The sequence below is a fragment of the Oncorhynchus masou genome, chromosome 21 (assembly GCF_036934945.1).
Source record: "Oncorhynchus masou masou isolate Uvic2021 chromosome 21, UVic_Omas_1.1, whole genome shotgun sequence".
NCBI lineage: Eukaryota > Metazoa > Chordata > Actinopteri > Salmoniformes > Salmonidae > Oncorhynchus > Oncorhynchus masou.
In genome coordinates, this window is record NC_088232.1 from 41,904,373 (window position 1) to 41,931,236 (window position 26,864).

The 26,864-nt window shown below is 48.4% G+C and overlaps 2 protein-coding genes across 2 annotated transcripts in view; one reads left to right on the top strand and one right to left on the bottom strand.

Moving 5' to 3' along the window:
- Positions 1-13,514, top strand: part of LOC135508370 (transcription regulator protein BACH2-like) — a 68,704-nt gene extending 55,190 nt beyond the window's left edge. Inside the window, exons 3-5 of the mRNA XM_064928506.1 lie at positions 6,364-7,935; positions 10,023-10,229; positions 10,828-13,514. Of these exons, the coding sequence (XP_064784578.1) occupies positions 6,364-7,935; positions 10,023-10,229; positions 10,828-11,322 (2,274 nt within the window). The 3' untranslated portion in view covers positions 11,323-13,514. The remainder of the gene's footprint in view (positions 1-6,363; positions 7,936-10,022; positions 10,230-10,827) is intronic.
- A 608-nt stretch (positions 13,515-14,122) lies between these two features.
- Positions 14,123-15,948, bottom strand: LOC135508371 (gap junction alpha-10 protein-like). Its single transcript, XM_064928507.1, has 2 exons — positions 14,437-15,948; positions 14,123-14,161 (listed from the first exon to the last, which is right to left on the bottom strand). Exons 1-2 carry the CDS (start codon positions 15,946-15,948, stop codon positions 14,123-14,125), a joined length of 1,551 nt encoding a protein of 516 aa, XP_064784579.1.
- Positions 15,949-26,864: the final 10,916 nt, after the last annotated feature.

The window sequence follows — 26,864 nt, forward strand, 5'->3', positions numbered from 1 at the left end:
GAAACAGTGGAACTCCCGCAGCAACGAAGGGTCCAAGACGTCCTCCACCGGCACCCAACATCTCTCCTCCAGACCATACCCCTCCCACTCCACGAGGTACTGAAGGCCCCTCGCCCAACGCCTCGAGTCCAGGATGGCTCGAACAGCATACCCCCGGGGCCCCCTCGATGTCCAGAAGGGGAGAAGGAACCTCCCGCACCTCAGACTCCTGGAGTGGACCAACCACCACCGGCCTGAGGAGAGACACATGGAACGAGGGGTTAACACGGTAAACGGGGGGAAGCTGTAACCTGTAACATACCTCGTTCAGTCTCCTCAGGACTTTGAATGGCTCCACAAACCGCGGGCCCAGCTTCCGACAGGGCAAGCGGAGGGGCCGGTTTCGGGTCGAGAGCCAGACCCGGTCCCCTGGTGCGAACACCGGGGCCTCACTGCGGTGGCGGGCGGCGTTCGCCTTCTGCCGCCTCATGGCCCATTGCAGGTGCACATGGGCGGCGTCCCAGGTCTCCTCCGAGCGCTTAAACCATTAGTCCACCTCAGGAGCCTCGATCTGGCTCTGATGCCAAGGTGCCAGAACTGGATGATACCCCAGTATGCACTCTGCCCAGGGGATGAACGCCACCCACTCCCCCGGCCGGTCCTGGCAATATGACTGCAGAAACCTACCCACATCCTGGTTTACTCTCTCCACCTGCCCGTTACTCTCAGGGTGAAAACCTGAGGTGAGGCTGACCGAGACCCCCAGACGTTCCATGAACGCCCTTCAGAACCTGGACGTGAACTGGGGACCCCGATCAGATATTATGTTCCTCAGGCACCCCGTAGTGCCGGAAGAAGTGAGTGAACCATGTCTCCGCAGTCTGTAGGCCCTAGGGAGACCGGGCAAAGGGAGGAGACGGCAGGACTTAGAAAACCGATCCACAATGACCAGGATCGTGGTGTTGCCCTTTGAGGGAGGAAGATCCGACCGATGCCCGGATGAACAGAGGAGGGTGACGTGTGGGCCCAATAGATCAACCGGTCGCGGACAGCAGAAGGAACGTACAGACGCCCAGCTGGACACTGTAGAGGAGTGGGCTCTGTACGTAACGCCCACTCAATGTCCGCATCCAGCTCCCACACTACCGGTGCCACCAGGCAAGAGGCCGGGAGTATGGGAGTGTGGTCCATGGACCGCTCCTCTGTGTCATACAGCCGGGACAGTGCGTCTACCTTAGCATTCTGGGAACCTGGTCGGTAGGACAGGGTGAACACAAAACAGGTAAAAAACATGGCCCACCTTGCCTGGCGAGGGTTCAGTCTCCTCGCCGCCCGGATGTGCTCCAGATTGCGGTGGTTAGTCCAGATGTGAAAAGGGTGTTTAGCCCCCTCAAGCCAATGTCCCCATGCCTTCAGAGCCTTGATGACAGCCAACAGCTCCCGGTCCCCCACATCATAGTTTTGTTCCGCCGGGCTGAGCTTCTTCGAAAAGAAGTCACAGGGGCGGAGCTTCGGTGGCGTACCCGATCGCTGAGAGAGCATGGCTCCTATCCCAGCCTCGGACGCGTCCACCTCCACTATGAACGCCAAAGAGGGATCCGGGTGGGCCAGTACGGGAGGTAAACAGAGCCCTCAGGTGACCAAAGGCCCTGTCCACCTCAGCCGACCACTGCAGTAGCACCGGTCCCCCCTTCAGCAGTGAGGTAATGGGAGCCGCTACCTGACCAAAGCCCCGGATAAACCTCCGGTAGTAGTTGGCAAACCCTAGGAACCGCTGCACTTCCTTTACCGTGGAGGGAGTTGGCCAATTACGCATGGCTGTAATGCGGTCACTCTCCATCTCCACCCCTGACGTGGAATTGCGGCACCCGAGGAAGGAGATGGACTGTTGGAAGAACAGACATTTCTCAGCCTTGACGTACAGGTCATGCTCCAACAGTTGACCAAGCCCCCTGCCCCCCAGGGACACATGCTCGACGCGTGTAGCGGAGTATATCAGAATGTCGTCGATATACACCACTACACCCTGCCCTGCAGGTCCCGGAAAATCTCATCAACAAAGGTCTGGAAGGGCCTCCCGGGTGGCACAGTGGTTAAGGGCGCGGCTTGCTTCCGGGTTGGATGTGCGCTGTGTTAAGAAGCAGTGCGGCTGGTTGGGTTGTGTATCGGAGGACGCATGACCTTCAACCTTCGTCTCTCCCGACCCCGTACGGGAGTTGTAGCGATGAGACAAGATAGTAGCTACTACAACAATTGGATACCACGAAAATTGGGGAGAAAAAGGGGTAAAAATAAAAAATTTAAAAATAATAAAAAAACAAACAAAGGTCTGGAAGACTGAGGGAGCATTCATCAACCCGTACGGCATGACGAGGTACTCATAGTGCCCTGAGGTGGTACTAAATCCCGTCTTCCACTCGTCCCCCTCCCGGATACGCGCCAGGCAGTGGGTAGCTGTACCTCACAGTGATCTGATTGATACCTCTATAGTCAATACACGGCGCAGACCTCCATCCTTCTTCTTCACAAAAAATAAACTCGAGGAGGCGGGTGAAGTGGAGGGCCGAATGTATCCCTGCCCCAGGGATTCGGAGACATATGTTTCCATAGCCGCTGTCCCCTCCTGTGACAGAAGATACACGTGACTCCTGGGAAGCGCAGCGTCTACCATGAGATTTATCGCACAATCCCCCCGTCGAAGGGGTGGTAATTGAGTCGCCCTCTTCTTACACAAGGCGAGAGCCAAATCGGCATATTCTGAGGGCATGCGCACTATGGAGACCTGGTCTGGTCTTTCCACCATAGTCACACCGATGGAAACCCCTACACACCTCCCTGAACACTTTCGTGACCACCCCTTGAGAGCCCTGTTGCCACGAAATAGTGGGGTCATGACAGGCTAACCAGGGGAGGCCCTGCTCTGCGGGAAACGCAGGAGGATCCATAAGGAAGAGACTGATTCTCTCCTTGTGACCCTCCTGCGTCACCATGTCAAGTGGAGCGGTGGCCTCCCTAATCAGCCCTGACCCTAATGGTTGACTATCTAGGGCATGCACAGGGAAGGGCATATCCACAGGAACAATGGGGATCCCTAAACTATGGGCAAATGATCTGTCAATAAAATTCCCAGTTGCGCCTGAATCTACGAGCGCCTTATGCTGGGAATGCAGGGAAAACTCAGGAAATGTAATAAACACATACTGTACATGTGAGCAACAGGGGGCTCTGGGTGAGCCTGGTGCCGACTCACCTGGGGTGACACGATAGTGCTCTGCCTGTTGCCTCGACTCCCTGAGGGACCCCTCCAGCACCATCCAGCAGTGTGCTCTCTGCGGCCACAGATGGTGCAGGGAATAGCCCCTCCTCCGGTCGCCCTAATCACACCACCTCCCAGCACCATGGGCGTCGGAGCGGAGGTGCTGGGGGATGGAACTGACAGGCCCCGATCCGGGGGGGACGTACCATGCTGCGCTTTGGTCTGATCCTTGCGACTCCTCGCCAGAAGAAGAGGACAAGCGTTACACATAATCACAATAAATCCAAGGCCACAAATAACGAACAAGTAATCGGGGGGAATTGAAACCAGGTGTGTAAGACAAAGACAAGGACAAAATGAAAAGTGGATCAGCGATGGCTAGAAGGCCAGTGACGTCGACCGCTGATCGCCGCCCGAACAAGGAGAGGGACCGACTTCGGTAGAAGTCGGGACAAAACCCTAATTCAAGGTTTGAGACCTCTGATGAGAATAGGCTACCCATCCTGTTGGGGGAGGAATCAGAGAGCTGTGGGTTGGCAGTGCACTAGATTGCTGCCTACCATAAGATGAGTGACAGTGTCTGACAGACCAACCAACCTGCATGTTCTCTATGCCATTATTATTGTCTATTGTATGGTTATTTTTACTCTTGATTATTATTTTTAATGATAAAGTTGAAAATCTTTAGTATTATTATTATTTTAATTATGTTAATATTGTCAATTAATAACTTACATGAAATTTCCAAAGTACGCTTTTGCAAAATGTACATTGTTATGTCATGTCAATAAAGCAATTTGAATTGAAAGCAATTTGAATTGAATTAAAATTGAGAGAGTGAGAGAGAGAAAAAAAGAGAGAGGGAGAAAGAGGGGATAAGAGGTAGGGAGGCGGCCGGGTAGCTTGCTCAGTTGTCACACTTTAGCATTCCTTTGCTTGTGTGTTGGCAGAATTCCTGATAACCCTGTGGGAATTTTTAGATTCAGTGATACATTATATTTCTGCCTCTGTAACTAATCGTGGGCAGAACAGCCCCGGCCCACATTCCACTGCCTCCATTAGCATGTAAAGTCCTAGATCTGTCAATTTGATTAATACTGTATGTCTCTTTGACTCTACCTCATACAGTAATCACTATCAACGACTTTATACGTCAAAATCCATCCTCTAATGACTAGAAAGCATTGCTTATTTTCTCTCTTCTCTTTCTCTACAGACATCCCCTCTCTCCTTCTACCGGTCTCTTTGTAGTGTGGAATTTCTCTTTCTCACTCACACTAATTTTATGTCTATCCATCCTCTCGCTTGCCTCCTTTTTGCTTTGTAGTATATCTCGCAATCTCTTCCACTCTCTCTCTCTCTCTCTCTCTCTCTCTCTCCATTTTCTCTCTCATTCTGTTTTCCCTTTCTCTCCCTGTCCTCATTAGAAGGGCTGGTACAGTAGTAACATTAAAAAGGCTTGTCTGTGTTCATAAAGACAATCTTCTGGTGTGTTCATAAAGACATGCTTCTGTGTGTTCATAAAGACATGCTTCTGTGTGTTCATAAAGACATGCTTCTGTGTGTTCCTAAAGACATGCTTCTGGTGTGTTCATAAAGACATGCTTCTGTGTGTTCATAAAGACATGCTTCTGTGTGTTCATAAAGACATGCTTCTGGTGTGTTCATAAAGACATGCTTCTGTGTGTTCATAAAGACATGCTTCTGTATGTTCATAAAGACATGCTTCTGTGTGTTCATAAAGACAATCTTCTGTGTGTTCATAAAGACATGCTTCTGGTGTGTTCATAAAGACAATATTCTGTGTGTTCATAAAGACATGCTTCTGTGTGTTCATAAAGACATGCTTCTGGTGTGTTCATAAAGACATGCTTCTGTGTGTTCATAAAGACATGCTTCTGTATGTTCATAAAGACATGCTTCTGTGTGTTCATAAAGACAATCTTCTGTGTGTTCATAAAGACATGCTTCTGGTGTGTTCATAAAGACAATATTCTGTGTGTTCATAAAGACATGCTTCTGTGTGTTCATAAAGACATGCTTCTGGTGTGTTCATAAAGACATGCGTCTGTGTGTTCATAAAGTCAATCTTCTGTGTGCTCATAAAGACATGCTTCCGTGTGTTCATAAAGACATGCTTCTGTGTGTTCACAAAGACATGCTTCTGGTGTGTTCATAAAGACAATCTTCTGGTGTGTTCATAAAGACAAGCTTCTGTGTGTTCATAAAGACATGCTTCTGGTGTGTTCATAAAGACATGCTTCTGTGTGTTCATAAAGACACGCTTCCGTGTGTTCATAAAGACATGCTTCTGTGTGTTCATAAAGACATGCTTCTGGTGTGTTCATAAAGACATGCTTCTGCAGGCACATTAGGCAGCTGCTGACGCTAGCTGAAAATAGACCCTCAGAACACTCAGCACTCTAACGGCACTCTATACCTCCCCCCCAGCCCCCGACACACACACAGAGACATGCACACACACACACACACACACACACAGGCAAGCACGCACTGCGCACACAAACACACACACACAGACACGCACACACTGCGCTCACACACACACACACTGCGCTCACACACACAGACACACATACACACACACACACACAGGCAAGCACGCACTGCGCACACAAACACACACACACACACATAAACGGGCACACACACGCACACATACACCAGGCCTGCTGGCTATCAGCTACTAAGAGAGAGAACAGGAGAGAGATGAAGGGGGAGAGGATGGGGGATGGGGGTGCTAGAGAGGATGGGGCGAGGAGAGGATAGAGGGGGCTAGGAGGGGAAAAGGAGGGGGAGTAGGTGAGCTGAAGGGGGAGATGACAACAAGTGAGAGACATATTTTAAGGACGGGTGACTTTCACCTTCAGAGAGGGATGCGCCCCTAGGCACTCATTGGGATGATGGTGGGAGGGGGAGGGGATGTGCTCCAGTTAGTTTGCTCAAAATGTGTCAAAATAAAACATGAATGTGTAGTCTACACAATCCAGAGTTTGTTAACTGTGTGTGTTAGCAGCAGATTTTTCCCAACTCTCACACTCTCCACACAAAATCCCCAAGACGAGTAACAACGCAACAGATAACACTGTGTTTCCTCCTCTCATCAGATCACAGCCAGGGGGTTTGCCCCACTGCTACAGTTTGCCTACACAGCCAAACTGGTTCTGAGCAGAGAGAACATCCATGAGGTGATCCGCTGTGCTGACTTCCTGGGCGTTCACAACCTAGAAGACTCCTGCTTCCGCTTTCTACAGGCCCAGCTGCATAGCGACACGACTGATCACAACAATGGCCTTTGTCGCAAGGAGCTGCCGCTGTCGGCGCACACAGATGACCTCATCACGGAGGAGGATGGTGACGGTGGTGGTTCCACGTCGTCCGAGACCCCCAGAGTGACGTCATCCTCTGCGACGAGGTGGCGACCCAATCACTCGACCCTCATGCCCCTCACCAGCAGCCTGACCTCTGACCTCCCACAATGCCCCAAATACAGGAAGTACCAGCAGGCCTGCGCCAAGCACAACGGAGAGAACGAGGACGATGATAGCATCACCTCGGCCGCCTCGTCACTATGCCATGCCTCAGCCTCCCCAGGCCGCTCAGAGACCAGCAGCACCCACCAAGGGGCACAACCCCTTTCCCCCTCCAGAATCAAAGAGGAGCCCCGCTCTGGGTGCGAGGGAGAGGACAGCCCCCCAGGACTGTCAGAGGATAGCCAGAATGTCCTGGAGATGGAGTTGGAGGGGAGGCCGGAGCCCTCAGCGCATCCCCCCAGCAGAGGTTCTCCATCTTGCCTGCACCTCCAGAGGGGCCTCCTGGATCTCAACAACCCAGCCAGCACCCTACCTTCCATTCCTCTCACCCAGCAGCTACTGACCAACAGACTCTCACTAGCCCATAACAGGGACAGAGACAGGGAGGCATCTCAGGGGGAGGGTGGAAGGGACCTCGGGGCAGTGTCTGCAGAGACAGTGGGATCTTCTGTTGGAGACATAGAGGGGGTAGTAGAGGACATGGCAATGAAGCCCCTTGTCTCAGACAGAGTCAGCAAACGGGAAGTAGAGTTGGATCGCCGCAGCAGCGTCATTTTCTCCTCCGGGGCATGTGACCATCTGGGAACACCGTCTCAATCCTACTCTGACCGGAAGTCTCTGGAAAAAGATCTGTTGGAGATCACCTCGAAATCCCTGTGGACAGGTGTTAGTCAGTCTCTCCCTTTCCACCAGACATACTCTCCCCTACCCTCCTCCACCACCTCCTCCACGGCCCTCCAGGACCCCCTGCCGACTATGGCCTGCCGACCGCGGCCCACCACCAGCTGCCCTCTGCCCATAAAGATCTCCTCCTGCTCCCATGCCTGCGAGCCCCGCACACGCACCTCCAGTTCCTGCTCATCTTTTTCCTACCTGGAGGACGGTGGCAGTGGGGACTCGCCCTCCAGCCTGCCCCAGTTTGAGTTCTCCTCTTCCCCATGCTCTGTATCGGGCTCAGGCTTGGCTCGCTGCCTGGTGGGGGAGCAGAGGAAGCACAGTGGGATGGTGGTAGGGGAAGCCATATTCTCTCAGGGCCGCACCAAGATCAAGTGTGAACGGTCGTCCGGGGCCAACTCCAGTGATGAATCTGGGTCCTTCTCAGAGGGAGACAGTGAGTCTGGCCCTGCCAGAGAGCCAGGTCCCGAAGTCAGTATAATTTATCTATCTATACTACATATTGAAATTGTGATTTGTGCTATTCAAAATGGGTTTTGCCAACATCAAATATTGCTCTGACAAAATGTAACTGCTTCAAGGAGATACCATGCGGTTAGTGCTATGGCTGGGAAGATGAACTGTGTTGTAATAATTATGTTTTGATGGTTGTCAGAGTTACTTCTGAAAACCAAAAGGGATAAATATCTGAACAAATAGCGAGGACCAGTCCTCTTTATGAACTGCTAAACAAGCAGTGGTGAAGACAGAGACAGAGAGAGAGAGAGAGAGAGCGACAGGGAATTGAATAGACTAGTTAACTGTACAGTATATGACAACTGTTGTTCTGGGGAAGAAGAGCCTGGAGAGCTTAGAACAGTAGTAGTCTTAGTCATCTGTGAGATTTCTGTTTGACAAAATGTCTGGATGCTATTCACCTCTAAAGCTATAGTCATGGCCCGTCCATTGCACACACCATCCATCCATACATCCCTCCCCTATTCACAGCCTAAAGCCTCTAAGGATAAGACCTTGATTTCAAAGTCTTTGTTTACTTTAAGAGAACCGCAGGGATTGCCATGGCAATGCTTAAGCGCCCACTCCATCTCTCATGTTGCTGTGTGGAGAGAAATTAGACAATTCTTCTAATGCTACACTGTGGGCTGATGTCTGTCGTTCAGAGGCTCTGAGAGACTCACACGCAATCAGCAGCATCTTCTATTAACTAATCTATATCAGCTTTATTTCAGAACCAATGGTGAGTCAGTGAGAGACAGGCTGGTGGAACGGTGTGAGTGGGAAAGAGATTGATGTAATACAATGAATGACTTCTGAAAATACACAAACAGTGATAGACAGAATCATTGAGTTTTTTATCACAGCTGTTTTTAGATGAATGAAAGGCAGTGGATATAATGCTCAGGTAGTTAGAGTTCCGTAGAGGTGCCATTTTTTAAATGAATTGCATTTAGTTCATAATGAGGGTTAATGCTTTCCCGATTTTTCTCTCAAGTCAGAAAAGGAGTTGAAATGTGTGTGTGCGTGCGTGTGTGTTTGTGTTTCTCCATATGCTCATAGCAGTTCACAGCGCTGACACTTGGTTCAGACAGAACGGACAGGTGTCCCTGTACCCTCCACCATCTGGCACCCTCCCCCAGTTTAGACCCTCCTAACTGGGACAGTGCGCTAGCCAAGCCCCCTGCCTGGAGACAGGGCCAGAACCTGGCCCATATAATACGCACGCACGCACTCACACACACACACACACACACACACACACACACACACACACACACACACACACACACACACACACACACACACACACACACACACACACACACACACACAGATGAGGCCATCATATCAGTGCTGGCCCACTCACAGAGTAGAGTAATGACCTGACTGGAGGGATGTAGAGTTAAAAAGAGAAACCAGAACAATAGAGAGAGAGAGAAGAGAGGGTGAGAGACACACACAGAGAGACAGAGAAGGCCCCCCAAGGTCACAGCTGAAACAGAGCACTCCCTCAGTCCCCTGACTCTAACCAACTCTCTGTGAGACACATGGCAGAAAGTCACACAACATATACTCACCCATTATTAAACACTGAATGATAGCACTTTAAAATGGGAACATCATGCAGACGATGAGGAGTTCCTTATGACATAAACTGAGAACTTTATTGTATCTCAAACATCAATTTCAGAACATCAGTCAATCTGTATTTTTTACAATAGTTTCTGTCAATTGTAAGTAAATTAATAATTTTGTCCCACAGTTATTGTCTATTACACTGTAAGCAATAGATTTCAAATAAGTGGAGTACCATGCACAGGCTATGACCATCTATTAGAGGTAGAATAACAGTGCCATCTAGTGGGCAGGATGGGTACAACTGTGTGAGATGGATGCTATCTGGGGAAGTTGAGTAATGAGAGCAGAGAACAAATGTCCATTGCTTGCCGTATCATGGACAAGAAAGTTGTTTTGAATTGTATTGTATTGTATTGTATTGTATTGTACACCAGGTAGAAACTACTGTATATCCCTAATGCATTCCTCTGTGTTTTGTTAAGGTCAAACTTCCCTTCCCGGTGGATCAGATCACCAATCTTCCACGTAATGACTTCCAGATCATGATAAAGATGCACAAACTGACCTCAGAGCAGCTGGAGTTCATCCACGACATCCGGCGGCGCAGTAAGAACCGCATCGCCGCCCAGCGCTGCCGCAAGAGAAAGCTGGACTGCATCCAGAACCTGGAGGTGGAGATACACAGACTGGTACATACAGTGTTTTAATGGTCCTGTGTGCCTCAGTTGGTAGCATGGAGTTTGCAATGCCAGGGTTGTGGGTTCAACTCCTACGGGGGACTATAATGAAAATGCATGCACTCACTACTTACTGTAAGTCGCTCTAGATAAGTCTGCTAAATGACTAAAATGTAAATGTTAAGACTCAGGTCTACTTATTATACAATGAAAAGTTAAATCTCTACTGTTAGCATTTGTAGTACTGTCAGTTTTTTTTTTTAAATAAGGTTTTATTTGTGTTTCCTTATGCATGTGGCTCTCTGTGTTTGTGGTTATGTACTGTGTACATATGGATTCTCTAGGTGTGTATTCAATGTTTGTAAGCTGTGTGTGTATTCAATGTGTGTAAGCTGTGTGTGTATTCAATATGTGTAAGCTGTGTGTGTATTCAATGTGTGTATTCAATGTGTGTACGGTGTGTGTATTCAATGTCTGTAAGCTACTGTATGTGTGTATTCAATGTGTGTATTTAATGTGTGTAAGCTGTGTGTGTATTCAATGTGTGTAAGGTGTGTGTGTATTCTCAGTGTAACCATAACAGTCATGTACTGCATGTGTGTCCTTGCAGGTGCATGACAAGGACAAGCTGCTGAGTGAGAGAAACCAGCTGAAGGTGTGTATGGGTGAGCTATGGCAGAACCTCTCCTACCTGTCCCAGGCTGTGTCCCAGGAGGTGTGCAAAGAGGTACAGGGGAACCATGAGAAGACCCACGCTCTGCTCCCTACACACAGGTCCAGAGATCCTACTGCCACCACCAACAGCATCTCCATCACGGCCAGCATCGACCTCACCTCCAACCCAGGCTCCCCCACCTCAGAGGGCAGCCATGTCAAGTCCCCCTACCCCTCTGAAAGCCCCATGGAGAGAGCCGTTGGCGCTGGGCCGGGGCGGCAGGGCAGTGGCGAGACAGATGTGTCTGACCTAAGGCAGGAGGACCCTGAGTCTTCCCTGGAGCCTGGAGCATCTACGGGTGTGTGTAGCCCCACTGTTTCGGTGGATTTCTCTCAGGAGATGACTGAGAAATTTACAACAGGAGAACAGCCCAGACAGGAGTGTATCTAGCTAGCAACGGAAAATGAATAGCTAGTAATAAGGTGTGTTTTTGTTATTATGACACACATCTCTACCTTGATATGTATAAAGTTTGAAGTACATTTGTTCTTTGTGTTTTTTAAAGGATGACACTACAGTTGTCTTATCAGCAATACTTTTAAACAGGTATTTTGGAGTTATCAAACTCCATACAACATTGCTCTGGCAGCTCTCTTTCTCTCTCTATTTCTGTCTCTCCCTCCCTCTCTCCCATCATGGGAGTATAAACTCAGGAATTCCTCTGAATGTTTAATAATGTTCAATAATGTCTCTGTAAAAAGCTATTCATTTCAAATTGTACATCTGAAGAGTTCTTCTATACAGCTGAGAGTAGAATGAACTCTCATATGCAAAGTTTCCTTCAGTTCTAATTTCTCACTTTCTTTTTCCTGCATTGTTTATGTACATTCCTCTTTTGCCTTTAACACACAGTAGCATATATGGTGAAAGAAAGAAAGGAATCAACATACTGTAGCTAAAGTGGGAAATAGAAGAAAAACAAAATCGTATTGCACCGTTCAGCACCTTCAAGAGGTAATCTAATTTACACTAACAATGCATTTACACTAGCAAATGCTTTGACATTGGCACTTAGAAATGAAAAACTCCCAAGCCAAGTACTTACTTAAATTATATTCAACAAATATAAATGGTGTCAAAGACTAACATTCTTATCTAAACCATATTGCTATTTTAGGGGTAGAAATGTACTGTCCTACATGTGGTGAAAATGTAATATTTTGTTCTGAGGTTATTTCCCATTACATTTAGTGTAAATCAGATGTATTAAAGAATTGGGGTGGAAGTGGAAGTCACCACATATTCCTGGTTTGATAATCCTTAAATATAGGAGTGCAATTTATCCTCTAAACTTGTCCAGTATTCCTAATGGTGTATTATCAAGTGAAATGTTGAATACTAATTCAAAGAGATGCTTAGATAGTTGTTGGTCCATGATAATGCCAAATTATTCCATTGTGGAAGATCGTTCTGTAGCATGTTTCATGGTTAGATTAGTGGTTTCTTTGTTTTCTCTAGGAACTTTCCAATGTCACATTCTGGGAATTTCAATTTTCTCAAAGTATAAAGTACCAATGACAGAGCTCCATAGAATGTACTGTTACTCTGAGTACACTGAATATACCGATCACCCCATTTTGATATTTTTGAATTTGATAAATAAATATAAACATGTTCAGTTATTTATTTTGACAATGTTTCTGTGGGGATGATTTGTTGGCACAAAATGTAGGCCTGTAAATTTCCTAACATTGATTCTTGTGATTTTTAATGGTTGTTGTTTTTACTGACAATTTGGATGAAAGACAAGTCTTTTGTGTTTTATGATTCACAATGTCCTTATTTAGTACAAATTAAGCAAACGTTTAAAGAGGTAAGTGTTTACAAAAGTCTGTGTAACATGTTTGTGTTTTTTAAGGATTTTTCCATGACAAGAGACTTTGCATCATTGGATTGATAAGTTTGGGTTTTTAACTGTTTTTAAAATGGAACACTTGGGTTAACACAAGATTTTAAACGTATGTTTGACAAATGCAGCTCCAAGTCTTGCCTTAGAGGTTTCAAAGGCCAACTCACGTGAAAGGGAAGGGAAGGTGTCAATTTAAAACCATACTGTGGAAAAATAACGTTCTGTCCATACCATGAAAGAAATGACTGATTTCAGTACAACCACAATGTTTACTTGTTGGGGGAAAAAACGTAATCGCAAAATCTCTTAATGTGCATTAACAATGTTATTTTTCCACAGTGCAGATTTGATTGAATCCCAGCCTGAGTGTATGCAGAGGTTATGCCTCATGAACATTATGGACTCTTACACTTATCTACCTGCAATTCTGCATACCTCTCATTTTGGGTCAAGGACTGTACAGTTGGAATACGTTGTGTGTGGTTTTGTGTCTATGGTTATTATTGTATTTGTAGATTTTTTATGTGTAATTTGAGTAAACTGCAAGACGACAGATATCAGCTGTTTCACTTTTCCCTTTTTAGCTTATAATGTTCAAATTGCCTGAGTTTGTCATATTGTAAATATTATGTAACTGTTGTTTTTGTTAATTTGACATGCAAATGTTTTGGAAGAAAACTTTTTGTCAAGACACAATTTATGTTTATGGATTAAAACAAATAGCATGCGCCAATTCTTTGTATATTTTTTACTGTAAAATTATGATATATCTAAAAAATAACCCATCAAAGACGATGACAAAAAGTGATTTTCAGTTTTAGTAAATAAGCATTTAATGTCATGAATTAAGATTGTATATCAAACAACTACACACTCATAAGAATCTATTGTTGAATGTTTAACTTAAAAAAGTTCAAACTAAATAATAGGTTTATAAAATTGAATGCTCTATATAAGCATATAAAAGTTTTTCCAGGGACAAGATGACATTTACCATGGTTTGCATACTCACCAACATTCATTTATCACAACAATTTTAAGTGCTCACACTTCACATGTTCCTCTTGATGTGCACAATCATTTTCCCTTTATGCCACAATCAACCACATACAATGTCACGCATTTGGAGATTGTAGGCATTTTAATGAGGTGCTTTGAATTTAAAATACACTGGTGAAACAGCACTGCCTATGACCACATGTGACTTGGCATGGGTTGGTGGCTGTTTTTGGCCCAATTTAATCTGGAGAGCAAATCAATGATGGGCGCAGTGCTATTTATCTCCTGTGTGTTGTTTCACTCGTAGGCAACTCCTGGGTCTATCTTTGCTCTCGTCCCTCTTCACTTTTTCATGATAGAGGAGATGTCCAAGAATACACTCTGAAAGAGAGAGAACATGTGGGATTGAGAGAGACTCTGACGCATTGACACATTGACACTTATCATCATGACTTTCTATCTGCAAGATTTCAAAAATATGTATGCAGTCTCTAAAAAGGTATCTATTGCAGCTTTACTGGGCAAATCTAGACAAAATATTCACAACGTTAGCATTCCCTGGCTCCCTTCTTCTCTCTTTCACTGTTTCTCCTAGTTACAGTGGTGAAATCTTCCCCCACCAGGTCAGATGCTGCCTGTCTCTTGGCTCTACTTGCCATTGACATTCTCCTTCCAGGGGGTGGCATCATTGGCATGTCCACCATGTCGCCCAGCTCGGAATCTGAGCTCCGTGGAGAGTTGCTACTGTAATCACTGATGGTGGACATGCTCTCAGAGGGCATACGAGATTTGAAGCTTTGCTTCCTTCCTGGGTTGGGGAAGATGAAGTCACTGCCCATGGAGTCCCTCCTCTCCTCCTCCAGGTCTGTGCCCGTCAGAGCCAAGCTGGGTCTGTGTGTTGTCATGATGCTGGGTCTGTGCTTTGCCATAGACACTACTTCCATGTGGCTGGGCTGGTAGTGGTCTTGGGGGTGTAAGTTGGGGTCCTCATTGATCGACTGGCCCTGCAGGTTCCTGGGCCCACTATCCCCATTCAAGACAGCTCCTCTATTGGCTCGAGGGAGCTGGTCCACCATGACGGTGGTTTGTTTCTCTGGGGCTCCCTGGAGGTGCAGGGTCTGGATCATCCCCTGGCTGGGCTCACATTGTTGAAGCTGCTGCTGCTGCTGCTGGTATTGCTGATGGGGCTGGAGGCCAGTGCAGTTGGCAAGATAATGGCCTGGAGCCATGCTGTTGTGCCTGGGCACCTCATGGTTAGGTATGTAGTGGGGAGGTGGGTCCATTGGGTCCAGGTCCTTCTCAGGAATTACTTTAAAGATGGTCTGAGTCAGCGGCCCGTTGTGAGGAGACAGGTTCCTCATCACACACAGATGCTGTATCGTCGCATTCTTCTTCAGCTTGTAAATCAAATTGTCATTGTCTGCTGGGTACTTGTCTCCCTTCAGAGTCTGTTTGATTTTCCTGATGCCCAGGTGGGAAATCTCCATTAGGTTCAGGAAGAGAGACACGCCAGCGATGACGATCATGAACACCATGAACACTGTTTTCTCCGTGGGCCTGGACACGTAACAGTCCACACTGTTGGGGCAAGGCATCCTCTCGCATTTATACAAAGGCTCCAGTCCGATGCCATACAGGATATACTGGCCCATGATGAAGCCCACCTCCACCACGGAGCGTGTTAGGATATGGATGACGTACGTCCGCAGCAGGGACCCTCTCAGTGGAGCCTTCTTCACCTTCCTCTGCTCCTCCAGCCTCTTCAACTCCTTCTCAATGCGCTTGTGCTCCTCCACCAGAGCCTCCATCTCCCCCAGCTCTGCCTTCAGCTGGACCTTCCGCCGGTGCCTCTCCTTCTCCAGGGCGCGCAGGCGGTAGAGCGCATGGCCCATGTAGACGAGGGAGGGTGAGGACACGAAGATGACCTGCAGGACCCAAAAGCGGATGAGGGAGATGGGGAAGGCCTGGTCGTAACAGACGGTCTTGCAGCCCGGCTGGTCCGTGTTGCAGATGAACTCGCTCTGCTCATCGTTCCACACGTCCTCGGCCGCCACTCCCAGCACCAGCATGCGGAAGATGAGGAGGATGGTGAGCCAGATCTTTCCTACGATGGTGGAGTGGACATGTACTTCCTCCAAGATGCTGCCCAGCAGGTTCCAGTCCCCCATGGTCTCACAGCTCACTGGTCTCTACTGCAACATGTCCTCAAACTGGAGAGAGAGAGACCAGAGGGATTTATTATGCATTTATTTTCTGTTAACAGTTAGTTTATAACTACAATTGAAAACATACAATGTTTATAATCATCATGCAATGGATGGCGGGGAGTGGAAGGATAGGGCAGTGGAAGAATAGGGTAGTGGAACGTCAGGGAAGTGGAAGGATAGGGCAGTGGAAGGTCAGGGAAGTGGAAGGTCAGGGAAGGTGGGAATGAATGACGGGGCAGTGGAAGAATAGGGTAGTGGAACGTCAGGGAAGTGGAAGGATAGGGCAGTGGAAGGTCAGGGAAGTGGAATGACAGGGCAGTGGAAGAATAGGGTAGTGGAACGTCAGGGAAGTGGAAGGATAGGGCAGTGGAAGGTCAGGGAAGTGGAATGACAGGGCAGTGGAAGAATAGGGTAGTGGAACGTCAGGGAAGTGGAAGGATAGGGCAGTGGAAGGTCAGGGAAGCGGAATGACGGGGCAGTGGAAGAATAGGGTAGTGGAACATCAGGGAAGTGGAAGGATAGGGCAGTGGAAGGTCAGGGAAGTGGAATGACGGGGCAGTGGAAGAATAGGGTAGTGGAACATCAGGGAAGTGGAAGGATAGGGCAGTGGAAGGTCAGGGAAGTGGAATGACGGGGCAGTGGAAGAATAGGGTAGTGGAACGTCAGGGAAGTGGAAGGATAGGGCAGTGGAAGGTCAGGGAAGTGGAATGACAGGGCAGTGGAAGAATAGGGTAGTGGAACGTCAGGGAAGTGGAAGGATAGGGCAGTGGAAGGTCAGGGAAGTGGAATGACAGGGCAGTGGAAGAATAGGGTAGTGGAACGTCAGGGAAGTGGAAGGATAGGGCAGTGGAAGGTCAGGGAAGTGGAATGACGGGGCAGTGGAAGAATAGGGTAGTGGAACGTCAGGGAAGTGGAAGGTCAGGATAGGGCAGTGGAAGGTCAGGGAAGTGGAATGTCAGGGCAGTGGAAGAATAGGGTAGTGGAAGATCAGGGAAGTGGAAGGATAGGGCAGTGGAAGGTCAGGGAAGTGGAATGACAGGGCAGTGGAAGAATGGGGTAGTGGAACGTCAGGGAAGTGGAAGGATAGGGCAGTGGAAGGTCAGGGAAGTGGAATGACGGGGCAGTGGAAGAATAGGGTAGTGGAAGGTGGGGCAGTGGAAGGATAGGGCAGTGGAAGGTCAGGGAAGTGGAATGACAGGGCAGTGGAAGAATAGGGTAGTGGAACGTCAGGGAAGTGGAAGGATAGGGCAGTGGAAGGTCAGGGAAGTGGAATGACGGAGCAGTGGAAGAATAGGGTAGTGGAACGTCAGGGCAGTGGAAGGTCAGCACAGTGGAATGATAGGGCAGTGGAAGGTGGGGGGTCAGTGGAATGTCAGGGTAGTGGAAGGTCAGGGCTTGGAAGATGGGGGCAGTGGAAGGTCAGGGCTTGGAAGATAGGGGCAGTGGAAGGTCAGGGCTTGGAAGATGGGGGCAGTGGAAGGTAAGGTAGGGGGCAGTGGAAGGTTAGCCGTTGAAGTTCAGGCAATGGAAGTTCGGGGCAGTGGAAGGTGAGGGCAGTGGAAGGTAAGGACAGTGCAAGGTGGGGCAGTGGAAAGTGGGGGGCAGTGGAAGGTAAGGACAGTTGAAGGTGGGGCAGTGGAAAGTGGGGGGCAGTGGAAGGTAAGGACAGTCGAAGGTGGGCAGTGGAATGTCAGCCATGGACGTCAGGGCAGTGGAAGTTCAGGGCAGTGAAATGTCAGGGCAGTGGAAGGTGGGGGCAGTGGAAGGTAAGGAGAGTGCAAGGTGGGGCAGTAGAACGTGGGGGGCAGTGGAAGGTAAGGACAGTCGAAGGTGGGCAGTGGAATGTCAGCCATGGAAGGTCGGGGCAGTGGAATTTCGGAGCAGTGGAATGTCGGGGCAGTGGAAGGTGAGGGGCAGTGGAAGGTCAGGGCAGTGGAAGGTGAGGGGCAGTGGAAGGTGAGGGGCAGTGGAAGGTCGGGGCAGTGGAAGGTCGGGGCAGTTCAAGGTCAGGGCAGTGGAAGGTGAGGGGCAGTGGAAGGTGAGGGGCAGTGGAAGGTCAGGGCAGTGGAAGGTGAGGGGCAGTGGAAGGTCAGGGCAGTGGAAGGTGAGGGGCAGTGGAAGGTCAGGGCAGTGGAAAGTCAGGGCAGTGGAAGGTGAGGGGCAGTGGAAGGTGAGGGGCAGTGGAAGGTGAGGGGCAGTGGAAGGTGAGGGGCAGTGGAAGGTCAGGGCAGAGGAAGGTCGGGGCAGTGGACGGTGGGGGCAGTTCAAGGCCAGGGCAGTGGAAGGTGGGGGCAGTGGACGGTGGGGCTTTGGGAGGTGGGGGCAGTCAAAAGTCAGGGCAGTGGAAGGTCAAGGCAGTGGAAGGTCAAGGCAGTGGAAGTTGAGGACAGTGGAAGATCAGGGCAGTGGAAGTTGAGGACAGTGGAAAATCAGGGCAGTGGAAGGTGGGGGCAGTGGAAGTTGAGGACAGTGGGAGATCAGGACAGTGGAAGTTGAGGACAGTGGAAGATCAGGACAGTGGAAGGTGGGGGCAGTGGAAGTTGAGGACAGTGGAAGATCAGGACAGTGGAAGGTGGGGGCAGTGGAAGGTCAGGGCAGTGGAAGATCAGGGCAGTGGAAGGTCAGGGCAGTGGAAGGTCTAGGCAGTGGAAGGTCAAGGCAGTGGAAGGTCAAGGCAGTGGAAGGTCAAGGCAGTGGAAGGTCAGGACAGTGGAAGGTCAGGACAGTGGAAGGTCAGGACAGTGGAAGTTGAGGACAGTGGAATATCAGGGCAGCGGAAGTTGAGGACCGTGGAAGATCAGGGCAGTGGAAGATCAGGGCAGTGGAAGGTCAGGGCAGTGGAAGGTCAGGGCAGTGGAAGGTCAGGGCAGTGGAAGGTGGGGGCAATGGAAGGTGGGGGCAGTGGGAAGGTCAGGGCAGTGGAAGGTAAGGGCAGTGGAAGGTCAGGGCAGTGGAAGGTCAGGGCAGTGGAGGTTCAGAGCAGTGGAAGGTGGGGGAAGTTCAAGGCCAGGGCAGTGGAAGGTGGAAACAGTGGACGGTGGGGCTTTGGGAGGTGGGGGCAGTGGAAGGTCAGGGCAGTGGAAGATGGGAGCAGTTGAAGTTAGGGACAGTGGAAGGTCAAGGCAGTGGAAGGTGGGGGCAGTGGAAGGTCAGGTCAGCGGAAGGTGGGGGCAGTGGAAGGTCAAGGCAGTGGAAGGTGGGGGCAGTGGAAGGTGAGGACAGTGGAAGATCAGGGCAGTGGAAGGTGGGGGCAGTGGAAGATCAGGGCAGTGGAAGGTCAGGGAAGTGGAAAATCATGGCAGTGGAAGGTGGGGTCAGTGGAAGGTCAGAGCAGTGGAAGGTCAGGGAAGTGGAAAATCATGGCAGTGGAAGGTGGGGTCAGTGGAAGGTCAAGGCAGTGGAATATCAAGGCAGTGGAAAGTGGTGGCAGTGGAAGTTGAGGACAGTAGAAGGACAGGGAAGTGGAAGGTCGGGGCAGTGGAAGGTCAGAGCAGTGGAAGGTGGGGGCAGTGAAAGGTCAGGGTAGGGGAGGTGGGGGCAGTGAAAGGTCAGGGTATTGAAAGGTCAGGGTAGTGGAAGGTGGGGGCAGTGAAAGGTCAGGGTCGTGGAAGGTGGGGGCAGTGAAAAGTCAGGGTAGTGAAAGGTGGGGACAGTGAAAGGTCAGGGTAGTGAAAGGTCCGGGTTGTGGAAGGTGCGGGCAGTGAAAGGTCAGGGTAGTGGAAGGTGAGGGCAGTGAAAGGTCAGGGTAGTGGAAGATGGGGGCAGTGAAAGGTCGGGTAGTGGAAGGTGAGGGCAGTGAAAGGTCAGGGTAGTGGAAGGTGAGGGCAGTGAAAGGTCAGGGTAGTGGAAGGTGGGGGCAGTAAAAGGTCAGGGTAGTGAAAGGTGGGGGCAGTGAAAGGTCAGGGAAGTGGAAGGTGGGGGTAGTGAAAGGTCAGGGAAGTGGAAGGTCAGGGTAGTGGAAGGTCAGGGTAGTGGAAGGTCAGGGTAGTCGATGGTGGGGGCAGTGAAAGGACAGGGAAGTGGAAGGTGGGGGCAGTGAAAGGTCAGGGTAGTGGAGGGTGGGGGCAGTGAAAGGTCAGGGCAGTGAAAGGTCAGGGTAGTGGAAGGCCAGGGTAGTGGAAGATGGGGGCAGTGAAAGGTCAGGGTAGTGGACGGTGGGGGCAGTGAAAGGTCAGGGAAGTGGACGGTGGGGGCAGTGAAAGGTCAAGATAGTGGCCGGTGGGGGCAGTGAAAGGTCAGGGAAGTGGAAGGTCAGGACAGTGGAAGGTCAGGACAGTGGAAGGTGGAGGCAGTGGACGGTGGGGTTAGTGAAAGGTCAGGGAAGTGGTTAGTGGGGGCAGTGAAAGGTCAGGGTAGTGGAAGGTCAGGGAAATGGAAGGTGGGGGCAGTGAAAGGTGAGGGAAGTGGAAGGTGGGGGCAGTGAAATGTCAGGGCAGTGAAAGGTCAGGGCAGTGAAAGGTCAGGGTAGTGGAAGGTCAGAGTAGTGGACGGTGGGGGCAGTGAAAGATCAGTGTAGTGGAAGGTGGGGGCAGTGAAAGGTCAGGGTAGTGGAAGGTGAGGGCAGTGAAAGGTCAGGGTAGTGGACGGTGGGGGCAGTGAAAGATCAGGGCAGTGAAAGGCGAGGGTAGTGGAAGGCCAGGGTAGTAGAAGATGGGGGCAGTGAAAGGTCAGGGTAGTGGACGGTGGGGGCAGTGAAAGGTTAGGGAAGTGGACGGTGGGGGCAGTGAAAGGTCAGGGTAGTGGACGGTGGGGGCAGTGAAAGGTCAGGGAAGTGGAAGGTGGGGGCAGTGAAAGGTCACTGTAGTGGAAGGTCAGGGAAGTGAAAGGTCACTGTAGTGGAAGGTCAGGGAAGTGGACGGTGGGGTTAGTGAAAGGTCAGGGTAGTGGAAGGTGGGGGCAGTGAAAGGTCAGGGTAGTGGAGGGTGGGGGCAGTGAAAGGTCAGGGACGTGGAAGGTCAGGGCAGTGAAAGGTCAGGGCAGTGAAAGGTGAGGGTAGTGGAAGGTCAGATTAGTGGACGGTGGGGGCAGTGAAAGGTCAGGGTAGTGGAAGGTGAGGGCAGTGAAAGGTCAGGGTAGTGGAAGGTCAGGGTAGTGGAATGAGAGGGCAGTGAAAGGTCAGGGCAGTGAACGGCCAGGGTAGTGGAAGGTCAGGGTAGTGGAAGGTGAGGGCAGTGGACGGTCAGGGAAGTGGACGGTGGGGGCAGTGAAAGGTCAGGGAAGTGGAAGGTGGGGGCAGTGAAAGGTCAGGGTAGTGGAAGGTCAGGGTAGTGAAAGGTCAGGGTAGTGGAAGGTCAGAGTAGTGGAAGGTGGGGGCAGTGAAAGGTCAGGGTAGTGGAAGATGAGGGCAGTGAATGGTCAGGGTAGTGGAATGAGAGGGCAGTGAAAGGTCAGGGCAGTGAACGGCCAGGGTAGTGGAAGGTCAGGGTAGTGGAAGATGGGGGCAGTGAAAGGTCAAGGAAGTGGACGGTGGGGGCAGTGAAAGGTCAGGGAAGTGGACGGTGGGGGCAGTGAAAGGTCAGGGTAGTGGACGGTGGGGGCAGTGAAAGGTCAGGGTAGTGGAAGGTCAGGGAAGTGGAAGGTGGGGTTAGTGAAAGGTCAGGGAAGTGGACGGTGGGGTCAGTGAATGGTCAGGGCAGTGAAAGGTCAGGGAAGTGGAAGGTGGGGTTAGTGGAAGGTCAGGGCAGTGGAAGGTCATGGTAGTGGAAGGTCAGGGTAGTGGAAGGTCAGGGAAGTGGAAGGTCGGGGCAGTGGAAGGTCAGGGAAGTGGAAGGTCAGGGTAGTGGAAGGTCAGGGTAGTGGAAGGTCAGGGTAGTGGAAGGTCAGGGCAGTGGAAGGTCAGGGAAGTGGAAGGTCAGGGTAGTGGAAGGTCAGGGTAGTGGAAGGTCGGGGCAGTGAAAGGTCAGGGAAGTGGAAGGTCGGGGCAGTGAAAGGTCAGGCTAGTTTCTTGTTTACAGAATCAGAATTTAACATCTTTTATTTTGATAAGACAACTGCTTTAGAAATCAGCATCATGAAGCAGCCAGCAAGAGCAGTATATATATAAATATATACAACGGCAAGAAAAGTATGTGAACCCTTTGGAATTACCTGGATTTCTGCATAAATTGGTATTCAAATTTTTATCTGATCTTCATTTAAGTTACAACAGACAAACATAGTGTGCTTAAACTAATAACACAGAAATTATTGTATTTTTCTTGTCTATATTGAATAGATTATTTAAATGTTCACAGTGTAGGTTGGAAAAGGTATGTGAACCCTGAGGCTAATGACTTCTCCAAAAGATCATTGGAGTCAGGAGTCAGCTAAGTCCAATCAATGAGACGAGATTGGAGATGTTGGTTAGAGCTGCCTTGCCCTAAAAAAAACACTCACAAAATTTGAGTTTGCTATTCACAAGAAGCATTGCCTGATGTGAACCATGCCTCGAACAAAATAAATCTCAGAAGACCTACGATTAAGAATTGTTGACTTGCATAAAGCTGGAAAGGGTTACAAAAGCATCTCTAAAAGCTTTGATGTTCATCAGTCCACGGAAAGACAACTTGTCTATAAATGGAGAAAGTTCAGCACTGTTGCTACTCTACCTAGGAGTGGCCATCCTGCAAAGATGACTGCAAGAGCACAGCGCAGAATGTTCAATGAGGTTAAGAAGAATCCTAGAGTGTCAGCTAAAGACTTACAGAAATCTGTGGAACATGCTAACATCTCTGTTGACGAGTCTACGATGCGTAAAACACTAAACAAGAATGGTGTTCATGGGAGGACACCACGGAAGAAGCCACTGCTGTCCAAAAAAAGCATTGCTGCATGTCTGAAGTTTGCAAAAGTGCACCTGGATGTTCCACAGCGCTACTGACAAAATATTATGTGGACAGATGAAACTACAGTTGAGTTGTTTGGAAGGAACACACAACACTATGTGTGGAGAAAAAAGGCACAGCACACCAACATCAAAACCTCATCCCAACTGTGAAGTATGGTGGAGGGAGCATCATGGTTTGGGGCTGCTTTGCTGCCTCAGGGCCTAGACAGCTTGCTATCATCAACAGAAAAATGAATTACCAAATTTATCAAGACATTTTGCAGGAGAATATTAGGCTATCTGTCCGCCAATTGAAGCTCAACAGAAATTGGGTGATGCAACAGGACAATGACCCAAAACACAGAAGTAAATCAACAACAGAATGTCTACAACAGAAGAAAATAAGTCTTCTGGAGTTCTGACCTCAACCCAATTGAGACGCTGTGGCATGACCTCAAGAGAGCAGTTCACACCAGACATCCCAAGAATATTGCTGAACTGAAGCAGTTTTGTAAAGAAGAATGGTCCAAAATGACTCCTGACCATTGCGCAGGTCTGATATGCAACTACAGAAAACGTTTGGTTGAGGTTATTGCTGCAAAATAAAGACATGAAAACGCATCATTGTTTGTGTGTTATTAGTTTAAGCAGACTGTGTTTGTCTATTGTTGTGACCTAGATGAAGATCAGATCAAATTCTATGACTAATTTATGCAGAAACCCAGGTTTTTCCAAAGGGTTCACATACTTTTTCTTGCCAATGTATATATATATATTTTTTTTTCAATTTCAAAGCAAAGAAAAACAAGCACTTACATATTAATGGTATGGGGTACTTTCTTTGCCTCTCGATGTGAATCATGTTTCCCAATTGGTATGGTTACCCTATGGAGTTTGAGTCCTTTGCACCGGTCCCAAAAGCACATCTCTCTCTGTCAGTCAGTCCGGCACACAGAGTGACTGTTCTGTGTTCTCCTGTGCTGCAGTTGCACACAGGGTTCACAGGATGTGAGGATTGATCTGCCACCGATGGGAGGGACAATGCCCCATGGCACATCTTGCCAGGCAATTGTAAAGCGTTGCCTGCACCGCCATCCCCTCCCCCGCCAGCTCCCACACCAACCAACAGTGCCAACCCAGCTAGTGCCCTCTAACCACAAACAATACCCCGCTCGCTGGTAGAGATAATATATTTGTGAATAGTTTTTCTTTCCCACTTCGCCACTTTAGGTATAACAGCAACCCTCCTAATTAGGAGCTTCAGGTATTGCCATTTTGAGCCAAAGTTATGTAAGAGCAGCTATCCCTCATATCTGATTATGAGGGATGTATAATCTATCATAATCTAGAATAATCTTTAACGCCAGACACACTAGTTAAATTATTTATGTCTGGTTTCATATACTGAACAACAATATAAATGCTACATGTAAAGTGTTGGTCCCATGTTTCATAAACTGAAATAAAAGATCCCAGAATTTTTTCATACGCACAAAAAGCTTATTTCTCTCAATTTTTGTGCACAAATTTGTTTACATCCCCGTTAGTGAGCATTTCTCCTTTGCCAAGATAATCCATCCACCTGACAGGTGTGGTATTTCAAGAAGCTGATTAAACAGCAGGATCATTACACAGGTGCACCTTGTTAGTGGGACAATTAAATGCCACTCTAAAATGTGCAGTTTTGTCACACAACACAATGCCACAGATGTCTCATGTTTTGAGGGGGTGTGCAATTGGCATGCAGACTGCAGGAATGTCCTCCAGAGCTGTTGCCAAAGAATTTAATGTAAATTTATCTACAATATGCAGCCTCCAAAGTCATTTTAGAGAATTTGACCATGTGTACGGTGTTGGTGAGAGGTTTTCTGATGTCAACAATGTGAACAGAGCGCCCCTTGGTAGCAGTGGGGTCATGGTATGGGCAGGCATAAGCTACAGACAACAAAATACCATTTTATCAATGTCAATTTGAATGCACAGAGATACTGTGACGACATCCTGAGGACCATTGTCGTGCCATTCATCCTCTGCCATCACCTCATGTTTCAGCATGATAATTCACTGCACCATGACGCAAGGACACAATTCTGTACACGATTCCAGGAAGCTGAAAATGTCCCAGTTCTTCCATGGCCTGCATACTCACCAGACATGTCACCAATTGAGCATGTTTGGGATACTCTGAATCGACGTGTACGGCAGCGTGTTCCAGTTCCCGCCAATATCCTGCAACTTCGCACAGCCATTGAAGTGGAGTGGGACAACAGTCAACAGGCCACAATCAACAGCCTGATCAACTCTATGTGAAGGAGATGTCACGCTGCATGAGGCAAATGGTGGTCACACCAGATACGGACTGTTTTCTGATCCACGCCCATACCTTATTTTTAAGGTATCTGTGACCAACAAATGCATATCTGTATTCCCAGTCATGTGATATCCATAGATTAGGGCCTAATGAATGCATTTACATTGACTGATTTCCTGATAGGAACTGTAGCTCATGGAAATCTTTGAAATTGTTGCATGTTGCGTTTATACTTATTTTTCAGTCTAGTTAGCTGCTTGGGGAGTTATTAGTTTTTTGGAGTGTGTGTGTTCAACCCCCTTGATGGTTTGTATGTCGACAGAGAATACCATGGTGCAACATATACTCAATCTATTCAATCCAACTCCTGAATACTTTTGTAGGCTTAGGTTATATTATAATGAGTTAGTGGAATTTGTTCTGATTTGGTTGGTGTGATCTCTATTTTGCTCTGCATTTCAAAGTATTGGTTATGTGCCGTTGAGGTATTGTCTACCAAAAACAACACACCATGCAAACTGAGTTGTATACAAATTTTGGGTTGCAGAGCAATATTTCTAAACTGGTTTTATCCACTGAAAATACACTACCGTTCAAAAGAAGGCCAGCCTCCCGGAGTCGCTCCTCACTTTTGACGTTGAGACTGGTGTTTTGCGGATACTATTTAATGAAGCTGCCAGTTGAGGACTTGTGAGGCGTCTGTTTCTCAAACTAGACACTCTAATGTACTTGCTCAGTTGTGCACCGGGGCCTCCCACTCCTCTTTCTATTCTGTTTAGAGACAGTTTGCGCTGTTCTGTGAATGGAGTAGTACAGAGCGTTGTACGAAATCTTCAGTTTCTAGGAAATTTCTCGCATGGAATAGCCTTAATTTGTCAGAACAAGAATATACTGATGAGTTTCAGAAGAAAGGTTTTTGTTTCTGGCCATTTTGAGCCTGTAATCAAACCCACAGATGCTGATGCATCTGAACAACAGTTTTCAGCTATGCTACCATAATTACAAAAGGGTTTTCTAATGATCAATTAGCCTTTTAAAATGATAACTTGGATTAGCCTACACAATGTGCCATTGCAACACAGGAGTGATTGTTTGCTAATAATGGGCCTCTTTGCACCTATGTAGATATTCCATTCAAAATCAGCCATTTCCAGCTACAATAGTCATTTACAACAGTAACAATGTCTACACTGTATTTCTGATCAATTTGATGTTATTGTAATGGACAAAAAAATGTGCTTTTCTTTCTTTTCTTTTGACCCCAAACTTTTGAATGGTATTGTAAATATATTTAACTCCCCTTCTATCTTTTTGGGACTAATGGTGTTCTATACCACACAGCATAACCAGTTGAACTGTGTGGTTCTGAATACCAAGCCATACCGATGCTAAGTAACTGTAGGCTACACAATAGTAGTTGAGTTGCTGCTAATGCTACTGCTGCTACTACTGCTGCTGCTGTTACTACTACTGCTGCTGCTACTACTGTTACTACTACTACTACTGCTACTGCTACTACTGCTGCTGCTGCTGCTACTACTGTTACTACTACTGCTGTTGCTACTACTGTTACTACTACTGCTGCTGCTACTACAACTTCTACTGCTACTGCTACTGCTGCTGCAGCTGCTACTGCTGCTGCTACTGCTACTACTGTTACTACTACTGCTGCTGCTACTACTGTTACTACTACTACTACTGCTACTGCTACTACTGCTGCTGCTGCTGCTACTACTGTTACTACTACTGCTGTTGCTACTA

Bases quoted from the DNA above. Each gene is read 5' to 3' on its own strand.
- LOC135508371 (XM_064928507.1), bottom strand. From the start codon at position 15,948: ATGGGGGACTGGAACCTGCTGGGCAGCATCTTGGAGGAAGTACATGTC. The intron at 14,162-14,436 runs GCAAGTAGAGCC...TCTCTCTTTCAG, and splicing joins CTGGAAGGAGAATGTCAATG to AGTGTATTCTTGGACATCTC.